Source organism: Spermophilus citellus (genome assembly GCF_964194105.1).
Source record: "Spermophilus citellus genome assembly, chromosome: 2".
NCBI classification, from domain to species: Eukaryota; Metazoa; Chordata; class Mammalia; order Rodentia; family Sciuridae; genus Spermophilus; species Spermophilus citellus.
Genome location: NC_138183.1, coordinates 147,472,166 through 147,497,744, shown reverse-complemented (window position 1 = coordinate 147,497,744; position 25,579 = coordinate 147,472,166). Strand labels below are relative to the sequence as shown.

Below are 25,579 nucleotides of genomic sequence, written 5' to 3'. Positions count from 1 at the left end.
CCAGGCTGGTCCCCCAAACTTTCCTTTTAAATCTCATTGAAAACTGTCATGACCCTGGAACTCCTATGTTCTACACACATGCTTAGCCAGTACTACATGGATGACTAGATGATTCCAAGGTCTGTTGTCAGTACAAGCTGTACCTTGAAACATGACTGTGGCTGAATCCCAAATCCAGGGTTGAATCATTTCAGAATGGAACTCAAAGGCACACTTTGTACCCAGGAGTGCCTCAAGATTCAAACTGCTCACATCTTGAGCCAGGAAGCAGAGAGACAGGATGGACCAAGGTCCCGTAATTCCCTTCAGGAGCAAGGCCAGTAACCTGAGGACCTCCCACAAGTAAGTATCGTAACATCTCCCACAAGTAAGCACCACTCTGAGGATCAAGACTTTAGCACAAGGTCCTTTGAGGACACAATTCATGTTCAAACCACATCACTGTTTTCTCCTTCTCTATAGATTAATGCGACAGCTATCTTCCAAAAAGCCACCCAAAGATCCCTGTCGCATGATGCTAAAGTCCTTGTGGAATTTCCTTCCCTTCAGTGTGGTCTGGGTCTAGTGACTTGCTTCTAATAGAATATAGCAAAAGTGATAAAATGTCACTTCTGAGATTAGGTCATTAAAAGATTCTAAATTCTGTCTTTTTCATATTCTTGCTTTCTCCCTCCCTCATTTATTCTAGGTAAAACCAGATGCCACATAGTGAGCAGCCCTAGCTAGGGAGAGGCCCACACGGCAAGAAACTAATTTTCCTAGCAATACCAATAAGGAATTGATGGCTGACAATAGCAATGTGAGTGAACTTGGAAGAGGAATCTGCCCAAATAGAGCCTGGAGTTGATTACATTTCTGGCTTATATCTTGACTATAGCTTTTTGAAAGATCTAGAGCCAATGCACTGGTAAGTGTCACCCAAATTCCTGATCCACAGACTCCATGAAATAATAAATGTTTATTGTTTTAAAAGTCATTATGTTTTGGAGCAATTTGTCACAAAGCAAGATAAAATGATTACAGTAATTGAAACTCTGATTTGTAGGAACAAATAGACTAGTAGAATAAAGACCTTCCTAATGGATGTGGCCACATGACTGAGTTGTAGCCAACAGAATACTAGAGGCCATATGTCTCATTTTCAGACCAAGGCTTTAAAAAGATGGCTATTCAAGCCCCATGCCCACTTTTCTATTTCTTTGATCAAGACATGGCAAATTATAATGGTGAAGCTACAAGATAGAAAAGCCTGAATCCCTGAATCATTGTATGGAAAAGGGTTGCCAACTGACCAGGATTACTCACTTGGACTGTTAACTGGAGTGAGATATAAGCTTCTACTGTATTTGGGTTATCATAATTTCACAGTTGATTTGTTACCACAGAAAACAAACCCTAATTAACAGTTTTATGTGAAAGAAAAATAAACTTTACTCTAGAGTTAATCACTGTTATTTGGGGCATTTATTACAAAGCTTAACTTACATCTTTATTCATATATGTATCTTAAGAATTTTATTTTTACCTAAATATTTATTTCCCAGTCATTAAGGTCTTTCTTTTGAGTATTGCTCCTCTGACTGGAGTTCTGGGTGGTTTTTCTTATATGAATTATACCCCTGGTGCTCTGCATTGGATTTTAAGTTTCATTTTGTTCACAAAATGGACAAAAGATAAAAACTTTCATAAAGTAAATTGAAAGCACAACTACTAGATTTGGGATTTTTAAAATGCTATCTAGTCTTTTATAATCACCTTGTCTATACTAATTCAATGACTATTTCTTTGCAATCACCTTTATCTGATTTTCCCAAAGCATTCTTCTTGGTTTTCATACAAAAACAATTCTTTTCTTTGCAGACTCAAATTTCATCAATTGATTGTAATTTAGTTAAATTACATAATTATGAGGATTGGAGTGGAAAAGATCAGTTCAGGAACAAATACAAGTGACTCTTGGTAATCATTCCACTCAGCTGGTGGAAGCAGATCTGCAGGGGTGAAACTGTGATAGTAAAAGCAAAAGTGACTCCACTTCGTTTTGTGACTCCATTCTGTAAAACAACCATGCCAAGTAGAAGGGTCATGACCAGGGCAAGATGTTCTTTTCCTTTTGCTATAGAAACCTTTAAGAACACGGAACTACCTAATAGGGCATTGTTTCTGTAAGTAGGGTAATGGGGCTCTGTTTCTGTAACTGGGATGACTGGGCTAACTGTGATTGGTTAGGCTTTCCCCCGCCTGACTGAACTGTCCTGCTTCTGTAACCTGGCTTGCTTGCATTGGCTAGACCCACCCCCCCCCCCCAACATCCCTTTTGCAGTTTTCAGTCTTATAAGGAGTGCCCTTGCAATTTTTCGGGGCTGATCAGAGGAACAGCTTTATGTTCTGGTCAATCGCCACTGGTGTGCTTCAATAAAGGCTTGATTCGATTAAACATGAGTGGTCTGGAAGTGAGTTTATGAAACCCCAGGACGAAGCTTTAACCATAACATCTGGGGGCTCATCCGGGATCCATTTCTTCCCTACCCTCACGCCAAATTTGCCTCTGACAAAGAGTCTTTGAACCTTCGCCCTGGAGTAGAGCGGGGCTCCTGAGAGACGTTCCTCAGCCTCACTTTGAGGGTGACTCCAGTCCGTCCTAGGACACTCTGAGAAATCTTCTGCCAGTCTGTCAGACCTGGTGAGTCAACCCCTCTGGGGACAAGGTCAGATTTGATCCAGTCATTTACATTTACACCGAGTCCCAGAACAGGACAAGATGTTACTGTCTCCCTGCAGGCCTTCCTGTGGGGCCTCATCTGTTTCTGGGGGTGGGATGGGACATGGTCTCTGCCCCACTAGAGGTCTCCCTGTGTGACTTCACCAATTGTTGTTTGTTCTGTACCTGTCCTGTGGTTCACCATTTGTCATTAGTCCAGCACTTGTCTTGCCGTTTGTCTTTTGTTCTGTGTCTGTCCGTTTGTCTGTCTTGCTGTGTTTTTTGTGTGGGGGGGCCCTTTTTGTTTTTGTAACCACTCTTCTTTCATCAGGACTCCTTCACTTCAGTGACATCATGGGACAAGGAAGCTCTACAGAGATCTCTATCAGAACTCCTTTAACTTGTTTTCTTAACAATTTTCCGGATTTTGTCTGTTAGTTTTTTGTTGTTGTTGTTTGTTTTTTGGGTTTTTTTGGTCCCCTTTGTGTTCTGTGTTCATTTCTATCTCAGTTTGTTTCTAATGTTAAAAATAGTTAAAAGGTTTTTAACTATGCTCACTACAGCTTGCATTAAAATGTAAAGGGCTACCAACAGGACTAAAAAAAATGTCAAAAGTAAAAGCTAAAGGTTAAAAAAAAAAAAGACGTTCTAGAGATTGCCTTCACTTAGGAACTGGGCCAACAGGGTGGGCAACAGGGTAAATCATGTCAGTTCCTATAGAGGACAGATTAAAACTAAAGTGTTTTATAAACTTATTATTCCTTAATTGTAATGATAAAAAGCATAATTTTGTCTAGGAAATTTGGCTTTTGTTTCACAGTATTTGCAAGCATGAATAACTCCCAACTATTAAAAATGGTCCAAAGTTTTTCAATGTCAGGCTAAAATTTGGTGGCCGCAATCCAAAAAACCAGAAAAACCAGTTTAGAATGGGACCCAAACCTGGAGGACTCTCCCAAGGAGACCAATGGAGCTGCTTCTTTGGGAAGTTCCTTCAGGGAGAAATAAGGCCCCTTCATTTGTCTATGTTCCCTCAACTCTTTTTCAGCTTTGATGAACAAGCCACCTCAGGAAAAAGGTCAGAAAGATTTTAAAAATTCTATATTTGTTAAATTCATAATTTTGATCCAATATGCCTAGGTTAATATGTTTTTCTGTTTACACTCTGCTTTATTCTAAGGCCAATTTACACGGGTTAATTCTCAATCTTACAGGTTTTTAAAAAATAACCTACAAGGCTTTTGTTTGCTTTTTGTGGGTGCACGTGTGTACTGTCCGTCTACATGTATTGCCGTGTCTACATATTTGGTACCAAAAATTGACATATGGGCTCCTAAATTAAAATTTTTAAAAAGTGGATGCAAATGCCTTTGGTTAACATGATTTAAAAGGTTCAATTTAAATTGGGAAAATAAATAAAAGTAAAAATGTCTTTAAAGTTACTAATGCACAGTTTTGTTTCTAGGTGGTTAAACAGTTGTTAACATGTTAATGTCTGTAAAGTGTCCAATATCCATTGTCTCTAGGATTTTTCTTCAACAGGAAAAAAATTACTAATGCTATTCAATGCACTTGTCTGATAACTTGTCTTTAAAAAATACATAAATTAGATCTGACATATATGAAATTAATCTGGATGTGTTTGTTAGAGACATATGATTTGTTTATAAAGTTAAATGCTAACTGATAAATATAATATCAAGTACTCTTAACTCCTTAAATTCCATAAGGTAAAATAATTAAACACTGTTGGTGTTTTCATAAATTGGTAAACTAAAGAGAAATTTGAAATTATTTTATGTTATCATAAAAACAAGATTATTGGGACTGGGGTTGTGGCTCGGTGTTAGAGCACCCGCCTAGCACATTCGAGGCCCTGGGTTCAATCCTCAGCACCATATAAAAATAAACAAATAAAATGAAGATTTAAAAATAAATAAATAAATAAACAAGGTTACTATGAATTAAAAGTCCTAACAGGTATAATTCTACCTACAAGGAGTCAAGAGGTTTCAACTGCATTTCAATTAAAGTACTGTAAATAACAAAATATTTCATCTTATTAAAATGGATTAATTTATCTAAATTCAGAAATGTATAAGGTTTATTTCAAGGTATAATCAGAAAGAAGGATCAACAGATTAAAAATTATTTAAAGTTTCTAAATATAAAAATATATTTAATAAAAAATGTTTTCAGGAAAAAGTCTTTATGTGGTAAAGTATAATTATAGTACATCTAAGTAAACAACAAAAAGGTCTAATTAACTAATATAAAGGTCTATAAATAAAAGACAAATATTAAAAGGTTTATAGTAACTAAGTTGGTTATTCATGTAACACAAATAGTTAAAACTATTCAAGGTTGTTGTCTAAGGAGAAATATTAATGTACTAATATATTTTTATGTTAAAATGACAAAAACTTCTAAAAATATTAATTACATGGTGTCTGTTAAGTTTTATTCCCTAGAACAACTAATCTTGGAAAAATTGAGGTTTGTACATCTGTGGTTAAACAGTCAACTCTTATTTTAAAGTATTGTCCTACATTACAGAGTCTAGATTTTTCTTTAAAAGCTATCCTTGGTTAATATAAAAACATCAATAAAAGTGTGGTACATTACTCTTCCTTACAGATTAAATGTGTTCATATCTTCAGGTATACAAGTCCTTAAGGTAAAAGATTTAAAGAAACATTTTTATCAAGCTGGTATTCTCCAAACTAAAGTTGTCTGTAATGGTAATTTTAAACTTATAAGGATAATAGATTTTATTGGGGATTTATTTATTTTATTTGATGTTTTGTAACCAAAACTTATGTTACCTTTTACATTAGGATATAAAAATTTAAAGGTTTTTTTAAAAAGTAATGAGAGCCTGATCTATTTAAAGGTTAATATTATAAAACATTTTTGCCACTTTTCCACACAAAAAGAAAGTTAAGAACTCTCAGCCTTTCCTTGATTCATGCTATTTTGTATGTATGTCATATTGTGTTAGTTAACATTCATATAAACTCAGAAAACAATATATGTAAACTTTATAAAAGGATATCTAAAAAGAGAGATAAAGATCAGCTTCAGAACTAGAACACTTTACCTAAGATTTGTAAAGAGCCTTGCCTTACCTGAGATAAGGCTCTGCCTCCTACCTTACAGCACGTCAGAATGACTTCAAAGTAGGCCAGACTTCAGTTGATTTAAAGTCATATTTAAAAGATTGATTTTATTATAAAGATTACTGTGATCTCGAATAGGAAATATAATTTATAACTCAGCCAAGTTTCAAAATTACATACAAGCTAAATATGTTTTTACTATTGTTAATTTCACTTTGTATTTTCATTATAACTGAAAGGAAAGTGACCATGACACTTGGAGTGACCAAGAGATCTTTATTGTGGCAGTGTCTGACTAACAGGAAAAGGGGGGGGGGGGGCACAAGAGAAACAGGGAGAGAGTAAAGCACTAAAGAGAGGAAAAGAGAAAGAGAGGGAGAGGGCGAGAGAGAGAGAGTTTAGTGTTGGATTCTTAGCACAGCACAAGGCTGTGAGTGAACATGGGTTGATAAATTACTGATGGCAACATCTCACTTAAAAACATTCAGACTCCAAGTCTTGGTTTATGAATAACACCCTCTAACTCCATTCAAGAAAAATGTGGCCCTCTCAGAGAAGTTAACTTTGACCATGACGTCTAAACAGCCCCCATCAATTTTGATTTCTTTATGCTTCTTTGATTTTCTTCATCACTATCTGACATTGTATTATATGTCTATTTACTTATTATTTGCTTTTTTACCTCCTCACTAATATTTAAGTTTCATGACAGGAAGCACTTACTTTTGATTACCAAAATATCTCCTGTGCAAAGTACAATGCCTGGCAATTTATCCTCCGTTTTCTAACTGTTTATTAATAATTAAATGACCTCTTCCCATGTATAGATTTTTTTTTAAATTTTTTAAAAATATTTTTTAGTTGTAGATGAACACAATACCTTTATTTTATTTATTTTTATGCGGTGGCAGGAATTGAAGCCAGTGCCTCACACATGCTAGGCAAGGGCTCTACCACTGAGCCATACCCCCAGCCTCACGTATAGATTTGAGCCAGAAAGGTAGGCAGGCATTGTGGCTTATTCTTGAATTCCTTGATACTTACTGCCTGGTATAGAACTTTGCAAATAATGAATAAATAAATTATTTGACTACTGTACCTGGAAAAGCATGTAGGAATGCTGCATCCTAGGATGCACCATTAACACATTCAAAACTGATTAAAAAAAAAAAAGACTTGTTTTTATGGGGTTAATTTATTACTAGTTTCAGTTGCCAGAAGAAGATCGCACATTTTGAAAACTTGGGAAGCCTGAAGTCCCCAAGAATAAAAGACCACTTGCAACAATTAGGGACATTATATTTAATTTGTTTTCTTTGTCCCCCCACTTTTTTTGGGGGGGTGCCTTATAGTTAGTTGTACATAATGGTGAGATTTCTTGTTACATATCCACACATGCACACAACATAACAATATAACTTGGCCAATATCTCTCCCCAGCACTTCCCCACTCCCTCCCCTCCTCTCACCTCCTGGTCTTTTTCCTCTATTCTAGTTTGATTTTCATGAGACTCCTCACCCTACCTTTCTTTTCCTTTTTCCTCTCTAACTTCCACTTATGAGAGAAACACATGACTTTTGACCTTCTGAGTTAGATATTTTTTTTCTTAACATAATGTTCTCATGTTCCATCCACTTTCCTGCAAATGACATTAATTTCATTTTGCTTTATGGCTGAATAAAACGCTATTGTGGGACTGGGGTTGTGGCTCAGCGGTAGAGCACATGCCTAGTATATGTGAGGCCTTGGGTTCGATACTCAGCACCATATAAATAAATAAAATAAAGGTATAATGTCCAACTACAATTAAAAAAATAAATATTTAAAAAACGCCATTGTGTATATATACCACATTTTATTTATCCATTCATCTGTTGATGGACACCTAGACTGGTTCCATAGTTTGGCTATTGTGAACTCTGAACTCTATGCAGGTATCACTATAATGTACTGACTTTAGTTCTTTAGGATAAACACTAAGGAGTGGTATAGCTGGGGGCTTCATGCCTAGTCTTTGAGGAATCTCCATAGTCATTTACGCAGTGGTTGTCCTAATTTACAATCCCAATAGTGTAAAAGTGTTCATTTTTCCACATCTTTTCCAGCTTTTATTATTGTTTGTATTCTTAATTACTGCCTTTCTGATGTGATATGAAATCTCTGTGTAGTTTTGATTTGCATGTCTCTAATTATTAATTGTGTTGAACATGTTTTTTTTCAGATATTAGTTGGCCATTTGTATTTCTTCTTTTGCAAAGTGTTTATATTTGAAATTTGATTATAACATCTCATTTTTGAGGTTTCATTCATCACTGAAGGACATCCACAGCCTTTTTAAAAATTTTATTTTAGACAGGGTCTCTCTAAATTGCTCAGTCTGGTCTCAAACTGGGTCCTGCCTCAGGCTCCCAAGTAGCTGCAATTACAGGCATTATAACTGTGCCACCATCAGCAACAATAAATATTTCTTAATTATCTTTGATACTCAAAGCAAATTTTAAGTGTTCATTCCAGTAGTTTTATAAAACGAAACTATGTTCTTTCCTTGATTTCTCCCATCAGAATTAATAGCCATTTGTCTGTGTTCTTAGTTTATACCACCAGTTATTATTTCCAGCCTTTGTAATAAGCAACAGTTATTGGTACATGTCCATTTCTCCCACAAACCATGGCTCATTAAGGGTGGGAGTGTGTCTTTGTCATTTTGGTAATAGTTCTCTTTCCCAATGTTTGGCACAATGCATTGACTGAAATGCAATTTAAAAATTATTTTTATGTATATTACCTTAGTTAAACATCACCTATGACATTTTAATTTTATTTAGTCTAATGTTCTATGTTTGACTAGCAGAAAAAAAATCTTTCCAAAAGCAAATTGGGTCATTTTTTTGCCTTTAAAATCCTTTTCTATCATTTATTCTTTGTATCTGTTATTTATTTCATATGTAAGGTGCTCCTGCCCCACCCAATATCAAGATGCTGGGTTGGAAAACACACAAATGCCTAGGGTAACCAGGAAAGTAACATAATTTAGATGGGAGGACAGTGAGGGCTCTATCTGAAAGGAGCAGCCAACATTGCTACAGGTAATTATTTCCATGCAGGAATCTAGACTCAATGTTGTTCAAAAGAAACATTATTTTCAAATGTGAAATTAATTAAAGTACAGGGAATGTCAGAAGTCATATTTACAAGTTATATTTAAACATCAAATGGGTTTTTATATGTAATTCTAGAATCAGGCAGCATTTTATTCTCTAAGCAGAAGGAATGTTCCCTGGGCATGACAGAACAGCTGGTTTTTATGAGCGAGAACAAGGAAACATCAATAGAAGAAAGCAGATTGGTGAAAATCAGGTTTTTCTTTTAGAAGGATTAAAGTAGAAGGAATTATTACTTAATTTTACTAACAGGTTGACCTAGTTCTTTCTGACGGTTACTGTGAATCTCTTTTTTGGAAAAACTGGTTTGTTTTTACCTGCTTCTTTAAAGTTTCTGTTTGACTATTCGGCACTTATCATGAATGCCATTTTGATTTGTAGCAGGAGCTCAAACCCAAAACAATGCCTTCCATAACATTTAATAGAGGGGAAAAAAATCCTCATGGACAAACCTAAGCTGCAATTACAAGCATGTGCCACCACCAGCAACAATAAATATTTCTTAATAATCTTTGATACTCAAGCCACACCTAACCAGTCTTTATCCTAAAGCAGGCACCAATGTAGAAGTCCTATACTAGGTAAATGTTCTTTAAACCATGTTTATATTTTCCCTAGAAATAAATGTAAAAATCTTAATTTCAAAATTTGTGATATGAAATAGGAAGAGAAATAAGGGAGAAAAAAATGTGATTTAAAAGTAAGAGGCAAGTGGAAATTATCTTCCCCATATTTATGAGATAGGGCAAAGGACAGGTAGCTGATTATTAAAGATTAGAAACTGGTAGACAGCACTTCACCATCAACTGGGTGCTAACACTTCTAGGGGAGAGGAAGGATCAAACTTTCCAACACAAGCAATCACACCTTGGATAGTTCTTTTCCTGCCTTTTGGTCAGGCAGGCATGAAAAGAAAGAAAACCCAAAATCTATAAAGGAGCAAGACAACCCAACTCCCCTGGGTACCAGCTCTGGGTTTCCTCCTCTCTGGAGAAGTCTCTCTCTCTGTTCTATCCCTTAAATAAAATTCTTTCTACTCTTGCCTCAAGTGTTTACTCTTCAACATCCAGAGAATGAGGACCCCATCCTGGTTTTCAAGACCGGTATCATTTGGTTATCTCCTACAATACAGGATTTCCAATTTATCACTTTGGAGGGAGCAAAACTGACTGACTAGTCAGTTCTGATTGGTCAAGTTTGCTAAAGCAGTGGCTTTCAAACGTTCGTCAAACATCAGAATAACTCAGAGTTTGTTAAAAACACATTTTACAGGAGTCTTCTCAGAATTTCTGATCTAGAGCTGGAGTGACCCCAGAGAATTTACATTTCCAACAAATTTCCAGATGATGCTGAAATGCCTACCTAGTTGGAAGACTTCTTTGAGAGTCACTAAAGTTGCAACTCCCAGGGAGATGAATGTGTAAACATAATCATTGCAATTCACGTTTGGAAAAGCTAACAGCCACAAAAATTAAAACGACATACCTCACACATCAAACCACACCTCTGGGAGTCTATATGTTTTATAGATTTAAAGATTTGCTTTACTTTGTTCAGTGAAATTTATGGAAGGTTATTTTTGGGGACTAAGATTCTGCACCAGATTCCAGCAAACCTGACTAAACCACAATGGAGTCCCTAGTGCTAAGCGCCACATATTCAAACTCACCTTTGAAATGGGCTAGGCCTCCACAAAACAAAATCAGCAACCAATCAGAAGGGACCCTATTTGCCTGAGACAACAGGACAAGTCCTCTGTGTTAACCCTGTTCGGAAAGCAATTTTGAAACCAGTCTTTTTGTTCCTTAATTCTGCTCTCTTCTACGTATCTAGCCAATCTCTTCTCTACAGCTGGTGGGAGTTCTTACTATTTTACAGAATCTTATGCTGCCCGGATTAATGAATCGTCAATAAAGGCCAATTCGATCTACAGTTGTTGTAATTTTGAACAATCTGTACCTATGGAAAAGCTTCTATTTTAATCCTCATCTTGTCAGCATTTAAACATCTCTGTATACCGGTTCGGCCAGATTCCAAGCCATTCCACGCTGTATAAAAGGGCACGCTCCAGGGTGAAAAATATTAGCAACTGAATGATGTTTGAGCCTCGTTCCGGCTCGTGGGAAAAAGCCTCTGACGTTCACTTCAAAGGAAATGTCACCCATATCCCCTCAAAGCAGAACCTCATTTTTCGGAATGTTTTCATAAACACCGAAAACCTGCTTGGCACGACTCAGTGCCAGTTGCAGAGCAAGGAAGCAAACACACGCAAAACCCGAAACTCCACCCTCCGACCCCCAGACGGACCCCCCGGACGGACTCCGGTTACCGCCTTCCGGACCTACCCGAAGGAGAGGGGGCGTGGCCGGGCGCGCGGCGCCCACGTGACCGCTGAAAGCTGCGTGCTGCCAAGTCGCGCGATCCGCCGTCATATCAGCTTATGGCGCCGGCCCCTGATTGGCTGGCCGCTTCTGCTCCCTGGTGAGTGGGCTCGGTTCCGCTCCTCCGGTCAGAGTCTGCTTACCGACGCTGGCCCGCCGCTGGCCCGCCGCGGCATCCTGGGAGCGGCGGCGGCTGGAGCAGTGTGGACTCTCCAGGTAGTCACAAGTGCGCGGCGGAAGGAGGCGGCACACACCTGAGCGGGCCGGGGGCGGGAGGAAGAAGAGCGGTGCCGAGAACCTGCGAGCCAGGACCGGGTTGGGGAGCGTGAACGTGTGCCTCTACCTTTCTTTTTCTTTGACCCGAAGCAGGCGTCTGTTGAGTGCCTCCTAAATGGCAGGCACTGGGCAGCTGCTGAGATCCCAGCGGTGAAGCTGACGTAGTACAGACTGGCAGGTAGCTGGGCATCCTTAATTAAGGTGTGAGGGTGATGCTGGGGCGAGAGCGGGGCCCAGCGGAAGCACGCTGGGCCCGGTGTCCAGAAGGGTGGCGGCCAGATTGACACCTAGGGCAGAGTGCCCCGAGGAGAAGGTGTCAGGGTAGAGGAGGAGGTTTGACGTGAAGAAAACAAAGGTCGACCTTTGAAGAATGTGCAGTGTTTTATTTTGCTTATTGTGAATCCCCTGTCCTGGGAAGTCTGGCCACTGCACTCTTTTAAGGCTTTACTATTCGATGAATTTCCCTTCGTTCTTGGAAGGAATTTCTTTTTAAGGGTCAAAAAAATTCGGCTGAAAAACTGGTCGTTATCTATCAGTTACTGGAAGGGAATAGATTGCAGGGACAACATCCCCAAGTGGAGAAGATTAAAAGGGAACAGGAAAGGGAACTCCATAATCTGTTACTTTAGCATGGTAAAAAAGTCTTGTATACTGGCATCCCTTTGTTTACTGCAGAGTAAATTTGGAGGTGGTATGGGTGAGGAAAACATTGCCTCTGCAGAGAAAGTTACCAAACTGGAAAGTTTGTAGCAGTCTGGTGTTTTTAGGGGAAACCACCTAGGAGGTTACCTATATTTATATTACTATAACTTCTCTTTAAGTTTCTAGTGATAAAACCTAATAAATAATAAATACGTGGCCCTAGATCATTTATAGAGTATTTTTCTGTTGTTATATAATTAGCATGGAGTAGTACCCAAAACTCCCTATCTACATCTATAACATCTTAAGAGACTAGGCTATGGAATGTACATCATAGCTGCTACTTATTACTGAACAAGGTATTTAAGTATTCCTGACCTCAATTTCCTGTGGAGATTATAGAATTACCTGCCTCATAGAATTGTGAAAATTAGATGAGGTTATACCAAAAAAAAAAAAAAAGTACTTAAAATAATATCTGGGTCTCAATACATGTTTGCTATTATTACCAATATTTACAAAGTTAAGCAAAAAGGTAATAATACACTCAGTTATTCTAGGCCTAATAGGGTTTTATTGATAATTGTGTTTTAAGAAAAGGAGTTTTGTTTGTTTCTGCAAAGGCAAAATAATATTTAGTAAAAATTTGTATTTCAAGGAGTGGTACTTAAGTGAAGCCCCTGACTTCAGAGGGTATAACCCTTTAAAATTATATGAGCTTGTAGTTACTGAGGATTTTAAAAATATAAGGAATTAAAGAGTTGGCATCCTGGTGAAGAAAGAGTTAATAAGACTTTTGTTTTTTAGTTAAAGATGGACACGATATCTTTATTTAATTATTTATTTTTATGTGGTGCTGAGTATTGAACCCAGTCCCTCACAGGTGCTAGGCAAGTGCTCTACCACTGAGCCACAACTCCAGCCCCCATGGACTTTGGACTTTGTAATCAGACTGCATGTGTTTGAATCCTAGCTACAGCATTTATTTATTCTGTGATCTTGGGCAGGGTACTTGAATTTTCTCTGCCCAAATTCTTCATCTGTAAAATAAGAATAATACTAGTACCTAACTCTTGGGGTTTCTTAAAAGGTTGTAACATTTATGGTACTTACTTAGTATATAGTAAATGTTAACATTAGCTATTATTATTTTTCAAAGAAAAGTCAAATGGCACCTTTTTCTGCGTATGTTAAATTAATTTTTATTCAGCTTTGTCTCATAACAGTCATGACTCCTGTTTGTTTAGTATTTACCAAGTGTCAGGTGGTATTAGAAGACTACATAATAGGGCTGTGGTTGTGGCTCAATGGTAGAGCACTCACATAGCACATGTTTTTAGGTGAAACCACCTAGGAGGTTACCTATGTTTATATTACTATAACTTCTCTTTAAGTTTCTAGTGATTATAGAATTACCTGCTTCTCAGCACCACATAAAAATAAATAAAATAAAGGTACTGTGTCCAACTACAACTAAAAAATAAAATATTAAAAAAAAAAAAGACTGTGTAATAGCCGGGCGCAGTTGTGCATACCTGTAATCCCACCAGCTCCAGAAGCTGAGGCAGGAGGATTGATAGTTCAAAGCCACATTTAGCAACAGCAAGGTGATAAGCAACTCAGTGAGACCTGTCTCTAAATAAAATACAAAATAGGGCTGGGGATGTGGCTCAGTGGTTGAGTGCCCCTGAGTTCAATTCCCAGTACCCCCCCACCAAAAAAAAAGACTACATAGTCACTAAACCTTAGAACAATTCTATAATATAGATATGTTATCTTCATTTTACAGATATGTGTTGGAATATAATTTGACTTCAAAATTTAATTGCTGTTTTGAGATCATCTCACGATCAGAAGATTTTGTGTGTTAAATTTCAGAAATTACAGCAAAGTATTTGCAGTTGCCTATTTACCACAGTCAATAAACAGAATTGATTGAAACCAAAATTCTAAAATCACTTAAATTAGGTTTAACTTCACAGTATCCAAACTGCCTCCAAGTGGACAGGGACAATTCCTCCTCCCAGGCACTGGTTTATTGTCAGAATAATCATGTACAGGTAATTACATATTAACCTTTGGCATGTTCTTCAGGTAAAACCAAAAGAAAGATTTTTAAACTTAAGAATTGATATCTTATTAGGGTCTTTCCTTATATCTTATTTTAAAATTGAATGAAGAAGATAGGGTTTGAGTTCTTTTTGACTGCACCAAACTGTTTCAAGTACTGAACTGAATTAGTGATATTGGCACTACAGGCAGTTCCCAACTTAATGATGGATCGACTTAGGACTTTTCAGCTTTGGAATGGTGTGAGAATGATTTACCTTTAGTAGAAATTTTCTTTGAACTTCAAATTTTGATCTTTTCCCTGGTTCATGATACACAGAATGTACTGTTGCAATGCTGGGCAGTGGCTGTGAGCTGCAGATCTCAGTTGGTCATGCCACTGTGAGGAGAAGCAGCCATCCCTCTCAGTATGTTGTGTCACTAATCTGAGTAGGTTAGGTGTGTGAAATTAATTTTCAGTTTACAATATTTTCAACTTACTATAGATTTATTGGCATATCACCCTGAGGAGCATCTGTATATAATATGTGATTGAGTGCATCAAGTCTTACCATCCTTTAGTGGTGTACCAATATCCTCTTCAAGTTCCCTGGTATCATTAGTATTTAGTGTACTTCCTCTGCTGTACTGTCTCCTTAGAAGGACTTCACCCCATATGACTTTAACTGCTTAACAAATACTCAGCTCACTTTTGAACCTCAGTTCATATTTAACATGGCCTGTTACTTATATTTAGAAGCCCAGGCAATTAGATTTAAGACCCAAACTGAGCCCATCATTCCTTGCTCAAACCCTATTCCTACCTACCTGAATCTACTAGCTCTCCAGTGTTTACTATTTGGGTTATAATGACACCACCATCCACCCTGGCAAGTCAAAATTTTATAGTTATCCTAGAATTTTTTCCCTTTCACATACCAGTGTCTCAGAGTTATCCATCTCCTGTGGATCCCTGCCCCCATACTGGAGGTTGAATCTAGGGCCTAATGCTTGCTATGCAATGTTCTACCACTGAGCTACATCACCAGCACTTTTCTTTTTAAATCTTGCTTTGAGACAGAGTCTTGCTAAGTTGCCCCGGCTGGCCTCGAACTTGCAGTTCTCTTGCCTCCGACTCCTGAGTATCTGCAATTACAAGTGTGTGCCACCATGCCCAGCCTCTGGATTTTTTTGCATGCTAAAATCTTTGAATATGACCATATCTGAGTCTATACTGTCATCTTATCAGATAGTCTAGCACAGGAACAACCAAATGAGTTTCTCTGATTCTCATCAATATTTCATTTTCCTAATGGAATGATCGTTATGAAATATGGGTCTGATTACACCTCAGAATTCTGTACCATGGCCTCTGCATTATGTGTCAGAGAAAGTTCAAATTTCTTAGCGTGGTAACAGATCCCTTCCTAGTTTAACACCAACCAGATATTAGGTTTATCCCATAATGTCTTTTTCCTTCTGCTTCACCCTTATTACACTGTTTGACACCTACCCACCACATCCAATGAGCCATGAATGTACCATGCCCCTTACTACCATTTCAATTGTTAAATTTATTTGGAATGGCTTCCCCAATCTTTTCTTTCTGGTGACATCTTTCAAGCCCAAATTTAATGTCACATTCACTGTGAAGCCTTTTATTATATAAGCCAAGAGAGATTGTTGTGTTTTCTGCTTTCATATAATTTATATGTATACACATTTATAGATATATACTTTATTGTAGAACTTGTCTTATTGGTGTAATTTGTTTCTGCATTTGCCTTACTTTTTGGGGGGGTACTGGGGGTTGAACACAGGGGCACTTGACCACTGACCACATCCCCAGCCCTACTTTGTATTTTATTTAGAGACAGGGTTTCGCTGAGTTGATTACCACCTTACTTTTGCTAAGGCTGGCTTTTAACTTGTGATCCTCCTGCCTCAACCTCCCAAGCTGCTGGGATTACAGGAGTGCACCACTGTGCCTGGCCTTACTTTTAAGAATGATTTTGACCATACCTTTTTAATTATCCTCTGCTCGTTACCTGGTATAGTGCTTGGCATTTAATTGCTTTTTTTGAATTAACAGTGGCATATGTGATGGATATATGTTAATGTTTAGCATTTGTTGTTAATTAAAAATTTCTTTCCCTGACAGAATAAGAAGAAATGTTTGCAATTTATATCATAAGCAAAAGGCTAAACTCCCTAATAAAATTTTAAAATTTTATTTTTACAAAGAGAATAAAAATCCCAGTGAGAAAATGAGTACAGGATACAGATTATAGTTAAAAAAAAAAAAAAACCAAATTACTCTAAATATGTTAAATGATGCTTAGCCTCATTCATAATAAGGTAAATTAGACATACACTAAGGTGGTCATTCTTACCTATTAAATTGATGAATATCCAAAAGTTTGAGGATATCCTCTGATGGTGAGTTTAAGAGATGCAGGGACCATTCTCCATTGTCTAAGAATTTACAGAGTATCACAACCCTATGGAAGGCAATTCAAGCAGAGTGTACCAGGATCACAAATGCATGTTTCTCAGCTTAGTTCTTCTGCTCGTAGAACTTTACTCAATACAGGCTTAATCATAATTTCAAAGTCTGAAAAGCTCTGAAAAACAAAAGGTTGTTTTGTTTTTGTTTTAGGTTCTGCACTCTTTTGATGACAACTCCTGACTCCAACTGATTGAGGTTCCTGTTGTGTCTTAGTGCACTGTTTCGATTGCTGGTACTTTTTGTTGTTTTGTTATATTAGATTTTAATTGCATGTGAAAATATCAAAAAATCAAAAATGAGTGAGTGGGTCCCAGGTGAAAGGTTCCATGGTCAGATCACAAGAGCTGACCATGTTGTTGCTTATGGTATTATAATAGGACCATGAGTAGAGAGTACACTTAAGTATTTGCTGAATTGACTAAAATTTTTCTAAAGTATAAAAATCCAGAATAGGGGTTAATAAGCTTTTTCTGTAAAGGGCTATAGAGTAAAATATCTTTGGCCTTGTCTCTGTTGCAATTACTCAACCCACCTTATACTAGAAAAGTAGTCAGGGATGATAGATGATATATAAATATCTAGGTGTACCTATATTCCAGTAAAACTTTATTTTGTTGTTATTTAAATAAAAAACAGAACCGGATTTGGCCCCTGGGCCACTGTTTGCCAATTCCTAACCTAGACTATTGACAAGAGAGAGAAATAAATGGTAATCAAGTTCTTAACAGCAAAAATACTTCTCCCTCTGTTCTGTAATTGGGAGTTTCTTTCCTTGTGTCACAAGAACAGGTGGTCTTTGACTTATATGGTTGTGGTGGCAATATAGAAACCTTTTAGGGAATTTATTTTTGGTCTCAGGACTGAAATAAAAATCTTTAGATTTGAGTCCTGGAAGCAGAGAGATGCAGCTGAAAATTGTAGCTAAAGGAGTCACATTTGAGTACTAGTACACTGTGTATCCATCTTTCTAACTTGCTACATTACTGTAGTATGTAGTAGGAAAGAATCCCAAAGTAAAATTATAGCTGATCTAGAATTAGAGCTGCCATTTGTCAGCTTGATCGCCTTAGAGAAAAAGCTTCCTGGGCCTCAGTTTCTCTAGCTGGTATCCCTGGGTAGAATATGAAAAGAGGTTGGACTAGAGCTGCTATTTCAGTTTCCTCCTAGCACTAAAGATGACATTTTAGGGGAGGCCGACAGTAGCAGACTTGTATTATGTATGGTTTTCCTTAAATTGGGAACTTCCTGTATAGTTTTTTTTGAAATGTAGACATGCCAAGTAATTTTGCACATTTTCCTTTAGGGGCTAAGATGGACCTTGTTCTCAGTGCCGCAGATTATTATTTTTTTACACCATACGTATATCCAGCCAGATGGCCAGAGGATGACATCTTCCGACAAACTATTAGTCTCCTGATTGTGACAAATCTTGGCGCTTATATCCTTTATTTCTTCTGTGCCACCTTGAGCTATTATTTTGTATATGATCATTCATTAATGAAGCATCCACAGTTTTTAAAGGTAAGAGACCTTCTTACCTATTTTCTAGCTACTGTTAAAGTAAAAATAACAATATCGTGTATGAGTAAGATTTTTCAGATTAAACTGGGTATATGTAACCTTAAATAAAGTTTTTGAAACCATCCTCCAAAAAAAGTTAGATATTTTTTGTGAGGGTTAATCCCTTCCTTCCCTAATTTAAACAAACATGAGAATCTGATTTTTTAACAATAAACCTAGTATCTTATCTTGCTTGATACATAAATAAGGATTTGCTAATATTGATGAATAAATGTCTTCATTTAGGTAATTATTTTAGTATTGGGCTTTCACAAACTGAAATATGTTTTTATCATGTTTTTCTTTAGTCAGGGGAGTCAAAATATAGTTTTAGAGTTGTTTATAATCATTTTTATACTTCAGTTATTTGTCAGTAACTTCAAGCACTTAATTTTTTTTTAATATATAGGAAGGGTTGGAGATGGAGGTCAGATTTTGTGGGAAGGAGAAAAGGTTTCAGAATTTAAGATATTTACTGTATCTGCTTAGGATAAAAGGAATGTTTTTCTTACGCATCTATTACTGTGTATTAAAAGTTTTATAGAAACAGTTTAGAGGTAAGCTGCTTAATATAAAATAGTGTTTAAAAATCCAATCCAAAACAATTTTATGTCAGTTTGTTGAATGTAGATTTTTGTGACTTTTAAGTATTGGGAATTTCATTTTCAGAATCAAGTGTATCGAGAGATTAAGTTCACTGTACAGTCATTACCCTGGATAAGTATCCCCACTGTTGCATTGTTCCTGCTAGAGTTGAGAGGTTACAGCAAATTATATGACAACATAGGAGAGTTTCCAAGTGGTAAGTAAATAAGATGAGGGTTAGGAGCACAAGTTGGTTTCTTTAAAAAACCATTACTGTCTCTTTTTTTCCTCCTTTTAAATTGTTCTATTTTGACTTTTGTTTTCATGCATTCATGTCTTGACACTTATGTGCATTTCTTTCATTTTATCTATCAACTTAAAAGTCTGTTGTAGATGAAATTGTGCCTGGGGGAAGACTGGAGTGATCAGAGATAGTCCCTTGCTCTGTTTTCTCTTATCATTATTGAATTTAAACTTCTAAAAAAGTAACTCAAGTAGTACATGGAAGTTACTGAAAATAAAGAAATACAGATTTTTAAGAATTTTTTTTAAGAATCCTGCTACTACTGAGAAACTAAAAATCTTTTGCTATATCTCCTCTCACTTTTCTGTATGCTTTTTTTTTTTTTTTTTTTTTTTTTTACCAGGGATTGAACTCAGGGGCACTCAACCACTGAGTCACATCCCCAGCCCTATTTTGTATTTTATTTAGAGATGGGCTCACTGAGTTGTTTAGCACCTCGCTATTGCTGAAGCTGACTTTGAGCCTAGTGATCCTTCTGTCTCAGCCTGCCAAGCTACTGGGATTACAGGCATACGCCACCGTGCCTGGCTCTGTATGCGCATTATTTTTATTTTTTAGTTGTAGTTGGACACAATACCTTTATTTATTTTTATGTAGTGCTGAGGATCGAACCCAGGGCCTCACACTTGCTAGGCGAGCACTCTACCACTAAACCACAATCCCAATCCCATGTATGCTTCATTATTTACATTGTAAAAACACATACTGGTTTGCACCCTGATATTTTTCCTCTTAATAAATATAGCCATATTTTCATATCAAAGCATATAAATATCATAATATTTAATTGTATAGATGTCCGTCATTATTAGTTGATCCCTAATTGTTAGACCTTTAAATGTCATTTTTTGTTGTTGTGTTACAAGCAGTCTCATGTGATTAAACTTTTGTGAAATTTTGAAATTATTTCATCAAGATACATTTCTGGGACTAGATGGGGCTGGGGTTGTGGCTCAGTGGTAGAGCGCTTGCCTAGCACAGGGAGGCCCTGGGTTTGATCCTCAGCACCACATAAAAATAAATAAGTAAAGTAAAGGTATTGGGTCCAACTACAACTAAAAAATAAATTTTTTTAAAAAAGATACGTTTCTGGGACTAGAGATGTAGTTCAATGGTAAAGTGCTTACCTAGTATGTACAAGGCCCTAGATTCAATCCCTAGCACTGTGATTATAAAAGAAAAAGATAAATTTCTGTTACCTAGTATATAGAAAGTAAGAATAACAGTATTTATTGAGCATTTATATGTGCCAGTGACAGTTCTCAGCTCTTCACGTGCATCAATCCATTTTTTTCTACAACAGTTCTGAGATAGGTATTATTATTAAGCTCCTTTTATAGGTGAGTGATTTAGATACGAACAGTTTCAGTAACTTGCCTAGGTTACTCATAAAGAGGAGATGGACCTGAGGCTTGAACTCAAGCTTGCTGGCACCAGAGCCTTGCTGTCAACGTAAGCGATTATAGTTATATAGAGGAGGCAACAAAAATGATGCCCTAAGTTGATGAATTGGCTGGGCCTTGAAAATAAAAAACAAATTGAACAAAAATAGAAAGATAGAGAGCATTTTAGATTTGTGGACAGTGTGAATAAAGGTATAGAGGTAAGACATTGGGAGGAAGTGGAGTAAACCAGCCTGGTTAGAGCAGAAATGCACAAATAATGAGGAATGACGAGGTTGGAAAGATCAGAAAGGGTTGGGTTATGGAATAAATGCTACATTTAAGGGATTTAGTAAAAATAAAGTTCTATGCAGGGAAGTATTGTATAAGGATGTATTTTATATAGGTTAACCTGAAGGAAAATGGGTAAGTAGCATTAGTAGCATTATTCTCAGGTTTAAATAAAAGTGTCTTAGGAATATCTTTTTTTGGGGGGTGGGGGGTATTAGGGATTGAACCCAGGAGCACTTAACCACTGAGCCACATCCCCAGCCCTTTTTATTTTTTATTTTGAGACAGGATCTTGCTAAGTTGCTTGAATTTGTAATCCTCCATTCTCAGCCTCCCAAGCCGCTTGGATTACAGATGGGTGCCACTGTGCCCGGCCTTTAGGAATGTCTTTTCTGTTTCATGATACATATCTTTATAGTTTAGTTAAGAAATTAATATGTTCAATTTTTATGTTGTATATCAGTTTAAAAAAAGAATTTTAAAAAAGATATCAATTAAAGGTAAGACATTTCAAGCTCTTATGAGATGGAAATAAAGAAATGACCAGCTTTCAGGGAGTGAAGGGAGATGATAACATATGAAGTTAGCTGAAAGAGTTTGTAATGTTTGAGTCTAGGATCCCATTTTGCACTCACGTGGGCAGGTACAAAGTGAACTCTAGTCCTAGGAGCCGCATCTTGATTCTCCTGTGCCTGCCATCTCTCCTAGGTTGGTTTCACCTCATTGTCAGTGTCATCTCCTTCCTCTTTTTCACCGATATGCTGATCTACTGGATTCACAGAGGCCTTCATCATAGACTTGTATACAAGGTAGAGTCATTGGAAGGGGAAAGAGAAAAAAATACTACCCATTTTGGCATGTATGATCATGAATTCTGTTCTCTATTTCCAAGAATTTCCTCTCACTGTATTAATAACTCAGTAGCCATACTCATAACCAGTACCCGATACACTTTGTTAATTTTTTTATGAGTTTCACTTTAAGACGGCCTTCTTTATGAGGGCTTTCTTTCTTTTTTTTTTGTCTTGTTTATTTATTTATTTATTTGTTTTGTACTTTTCAGTAATAAATCTTTACACACAGCACTGTCATATCTTCTTTTTCTTGGAATTATACAGAATAATTGGCTACTTCTTTTTTTTTTTTTTTTTTATTGGTTGTTCACAACATTACAAAGCTCTTGACATATTATATTTCATACATTAGATTGAAGTGGGTTATGAACCCCCAATTTTACCCCAAATGCAGATTGCAGAATCACGTCAGTTACACATCCACAATTTTACATAATGCCCTAATAGTAATTTTTGTATTCTGCTACCTTTCCTATCCCCTACTATCCCCCCTCCCCTCCCAACTTCTCTCTCTACCCCATCTACTGTAATTCATTTCTCTCCTTGTTTATTTTCCCATTCCCCTCACAACCTCTTATATGTAATTTTGTTTAGCAATGAGGGTCTCCCTTCATTTCCATGCAATTTCCCTTTTCTCTCCCTTTCCCTCCCATCTCAAGTCTCTGTTTAATGTTAATCTTTTCTTCCTACTCTTCCTCCCTGCTCTGTTTATAGTTGCTCTCATTATATCAAAGAAGACATTTGGTATTTGTTTTTTAGGGTTTGGCTAGCTTCACTAAGCATAATCTGCTCTAGTGCCATCCATTTCCCTGAAAATTCTATGATTTTGTCATTTTTTATTGCTGCATAGTACTCCATTGTGTATAGATGCCACATTTTTTTTATCCATTCATCTATTGAAGGGCATCTGGGTTGGTTCCACAGTCTAGCTATTGTGAATTGTGCTGCTATGAACATCGATGTGGCAGTGTCCCTGTAGCATGCTCTTTTAAGGTCTTCAGGGAATAGTCCGAGAAGGGCAATAGCAGGGTCAAATGGTGGTTCCATTCCCAGCTTTCCCAGGAATCTCCAAACTGCTTTCCAAATTGGCCGCACCAATTTGCAGTCCCACCAGCAATGTACAAGTGTACCCTTTTCTCCACATCCTATGAGGGCTTTCTTAAAAATTTAGTTTTGGGGTAAAGAAAGAAGCAGGCCTTTTTATAAAGTATTTTGCTAATTTCAAAGGGATTTTTTTAGTGAGATCATTTCTATAATGTGAGTGTGAAAAGCTGAGTTTACTGTGGCAGGGTTGAAGTTCTTGGTGCTGATTGTGTCCTTTTCTTCCTTAGCGTATCCATAAACCTCATCACATTTGGAAGATCCCCACTCCATTTGCAAGTCATGCTTTTCACCCAGTGGATGGCTTCCTTCAGAGTCTACCTTACCATATATACCCTTTTATCTTTCCGTTACACAAAGTGGTTTACTTAGGTTTGTACATCTTGGTTAATATCTGGACCATTTCCATTCATGATGGTGATTTTCGTGTCCCCCAGATTTTAAAGCCATTTATTAATGGCTCAGCACATCATACAGACCACCACATGTTCTTTGACTATAACTATGGACAGTACTTCACACTTTGGGATAGAATTGGAGGTTCATTCAAAAACCCTTCCTCCTTTGAGGGTAAAGGACCACTTAGTTATGTGAAGAAGATGGCAGAAGAAAAATGCAACAGCCCTACAGAAAATGGTTGTAAAAATGAAAAATTATGCAATGGAGAATTTTCAAAGACTAAGTAATTATTGCCCAATTATTCTTAAATATTTTTAATAAGGAAAAATAATCTACACACGCCAAGATACACAGCAACTAATTGGTATCATTTGAAAATCAGCATTGTGTGTTCGGCTAAGGACAAAGGTAGGTCGAGGAAAGATGGTGTGACCATCAAGATTAGAGTCTCATGCTTAAAATGCCAGATGCTGGCCCAGGGGACAATTTTTGTCTTTGCAGCCAGCAGATCTGTAGTTTGATTAACCTCAAGAACAATTCTAAATAAGATAGAAAATATACTACTAAGGGGAATAGGCTATATCCTTTTGCCTTAATCCACCTGTATTCATTAAGAAAAATTCATTGTGCTTAATAATACAAGACTAAGCACCATAACCAAAAAATACTAATATAAAGATGGTTCCTTGTTCCAGGAATGGTTAAGTCTTCAGTGTTGGTATGATAATGAATATTCATAGGACTTTGTTCAAGTGGAAATGTCAGTGTGAAAAAGAAAATTTGATATATTAGATAGCTATGTCAATTTAATGGCAGATATAATAAAATTATTGTCTTCCTATACATAGGAGCCTCATTTTCTGGGACACTGTCAAATAGTCCATTATACTGATGAATAAATAAATGGAAATTTTTTTAAAAAATCAATTCTACAATGATTTAATCCAGATATGGGATTATTTAGCTAGGGATATTGATGCTTCTCATTTAAAAGCATTATTTAATAAGTATAAAAAATGGAATCTGAATATAGTTAGAGAAATTTGATGCCAAAGTAATATATTTGGCACTACTGATTTTTTAAAATAAAATTTATGCACTGCACTTTTGATATGTTTCAAAGTTACAAATCCATCATTGTTTATAAAAGGAAGTAATTGCCAAATATTTAGGTCTTCTTCTGAAGATTTGTTTTGAAATCTGATTCTCCTATTTCTCTACTTTTCCCCATTGCCTCTGCAAAAAGGCTTAACAAATACTTTCATAAAAAAATGTGTGTATTGTAACATAAATATATTGGAAAAACATGTTTTGTAAAGGCATTCTACTAGCTGTTTATCAATCAATAAAAGTTGATCATCCTGTTATTAAACTGTATCAGTTAAATATTGTAATAGCACAAAATATGCTCTATGCAAAATTTGTGTCAATTTGAAACCACATAGTTGATGTGGATTGTTAAAGCTATTTTAGAACATTCTAGATTTTCAGTGTCAATGAGAGATATTTCACATCTTTATTAGATTTGAGTGTTTTAGCAAGAGACCAGTCATAAAATTTAATGCCTGGGATCCAGAAGAAAATGTCTTTTATTGTTACATTGGTAAAATGCCGTGTTACTTCACTGTACCAATTAGCATTTTATAAGAGAGAATCACCTGAGTGCTTCTCACTAATTCCCAACCCCACCACAGTGCTGCACCTTGCCCAAGAAAAAGAAGGAAATTAAGAAGTCATTTGTTTCCTAATAATAGTGACAGATAATATGCATTGAGTTTTCTTCTTTACCAGGCATGGTCATGAGTATTTGACATGAGGACACTTAAGACCCAGCTAAAGTAGCTTTTCCAGAGTTTATTCCTTGCTCATGTTAAGTCCCATGGGATGTTGCTGGTCAGGGGGCAGCTTCCTTGGTGGCTTGCTTTTTCTCAGTCTGTAGAGCCCTCTTTATTGAAGGGGCACATAGGAGGGGGGAAGGAAATGTTTGCTCATGGGCAATTTCTCTGGGTCAGGCCTACAAGTGGTGTAGGCCTTTCTGACCACATTCTTTGAACACAACTGTCCTATGGTTACCTCACTGAAAGGGATGTGTGGAAATATGTGCGGCTATTTTCTGGGAGGAAGGGAAAGCCAGTTTTTTGAACACTTAGCTGGTTTGCCATATCCATGTAGTTTATAACCCTCTTTGTGAGGAAATAAAGTTGTCAAAATGGCGAATGAACTCAAAAGTATCTCCGTACCTCCAATATGAGTGTTAAAATTTC

General features: G+C 36.8%; 1 protein-coding gene across 2 annotated transcripts; it reads left to right on the top strand.

Moving 5' to 3' along the window:
• Positions 1-11,454: 11,454 nt before the first annotated feature.
• Positions 11,455-23,713, top strand: SC5D (sterol-C5-desaturase). 2 transcript variants are annotated; one of them, XM_081282681.1, is made up of 6 exons: positions 11,455-11,579; positions 16,990-17,071; positions 18,143-18,360; positions 19,069-19,201; positions 21,670-21,770; positions 23,147-23,713. In XM_081282681.1, the coding sequence occupies exons 3-6, from the start codon at positions 18,151-18,153 to the stop codon at positions 23,600-23,602; spliced, it is 900 nt and encodes a 299-aa protein (XP_081138807.1). In that variant the 5' UTR covers positions 11,455-11,579; positions 16,990-17,071; positions 18,143-18,150; the 3' UTR covers positions 23,603-23,713. The 2 variants fall into 2 exon arrangements, with proteins under 2 accessions (XP_081138807.1, XP_081138808.1); XM_081282682.1 differs by lacking the exon at positions 11,455-11,579 and adding an exon at positions 11,609-11,817.
• Positions 23,714-25,579: the final 1,866 nt, after the last annotated feature.

What these genes read in the sequence shown, in the direction of transcription:
- SC5D (XM_081282681.1), top strand. Translation starts at nt 18,151, where the DNA reads ATGGACCTTGTTCTCAGTGCCGCAGATTATTATTTTTTTACACCATAC. An exon ending in AGCATCCACAGTTTTTAAAG is followed by an intron (nt 18,361 to 19,068) that starts GTAAGAGACCTT and finishes TTTCATTTTCAG; the next exon opens with AATCAAGTGTATCGAGAGAT. An exon ending in CATAGGAGAGTTTCCAAGTG is followed by an intron (nt 19,202 to 21,669) that starts GTAAGTAAATAA and finishes CATCTCTCCTAG; the next exon opens with GTTGGTTTCACCTCATTGTC.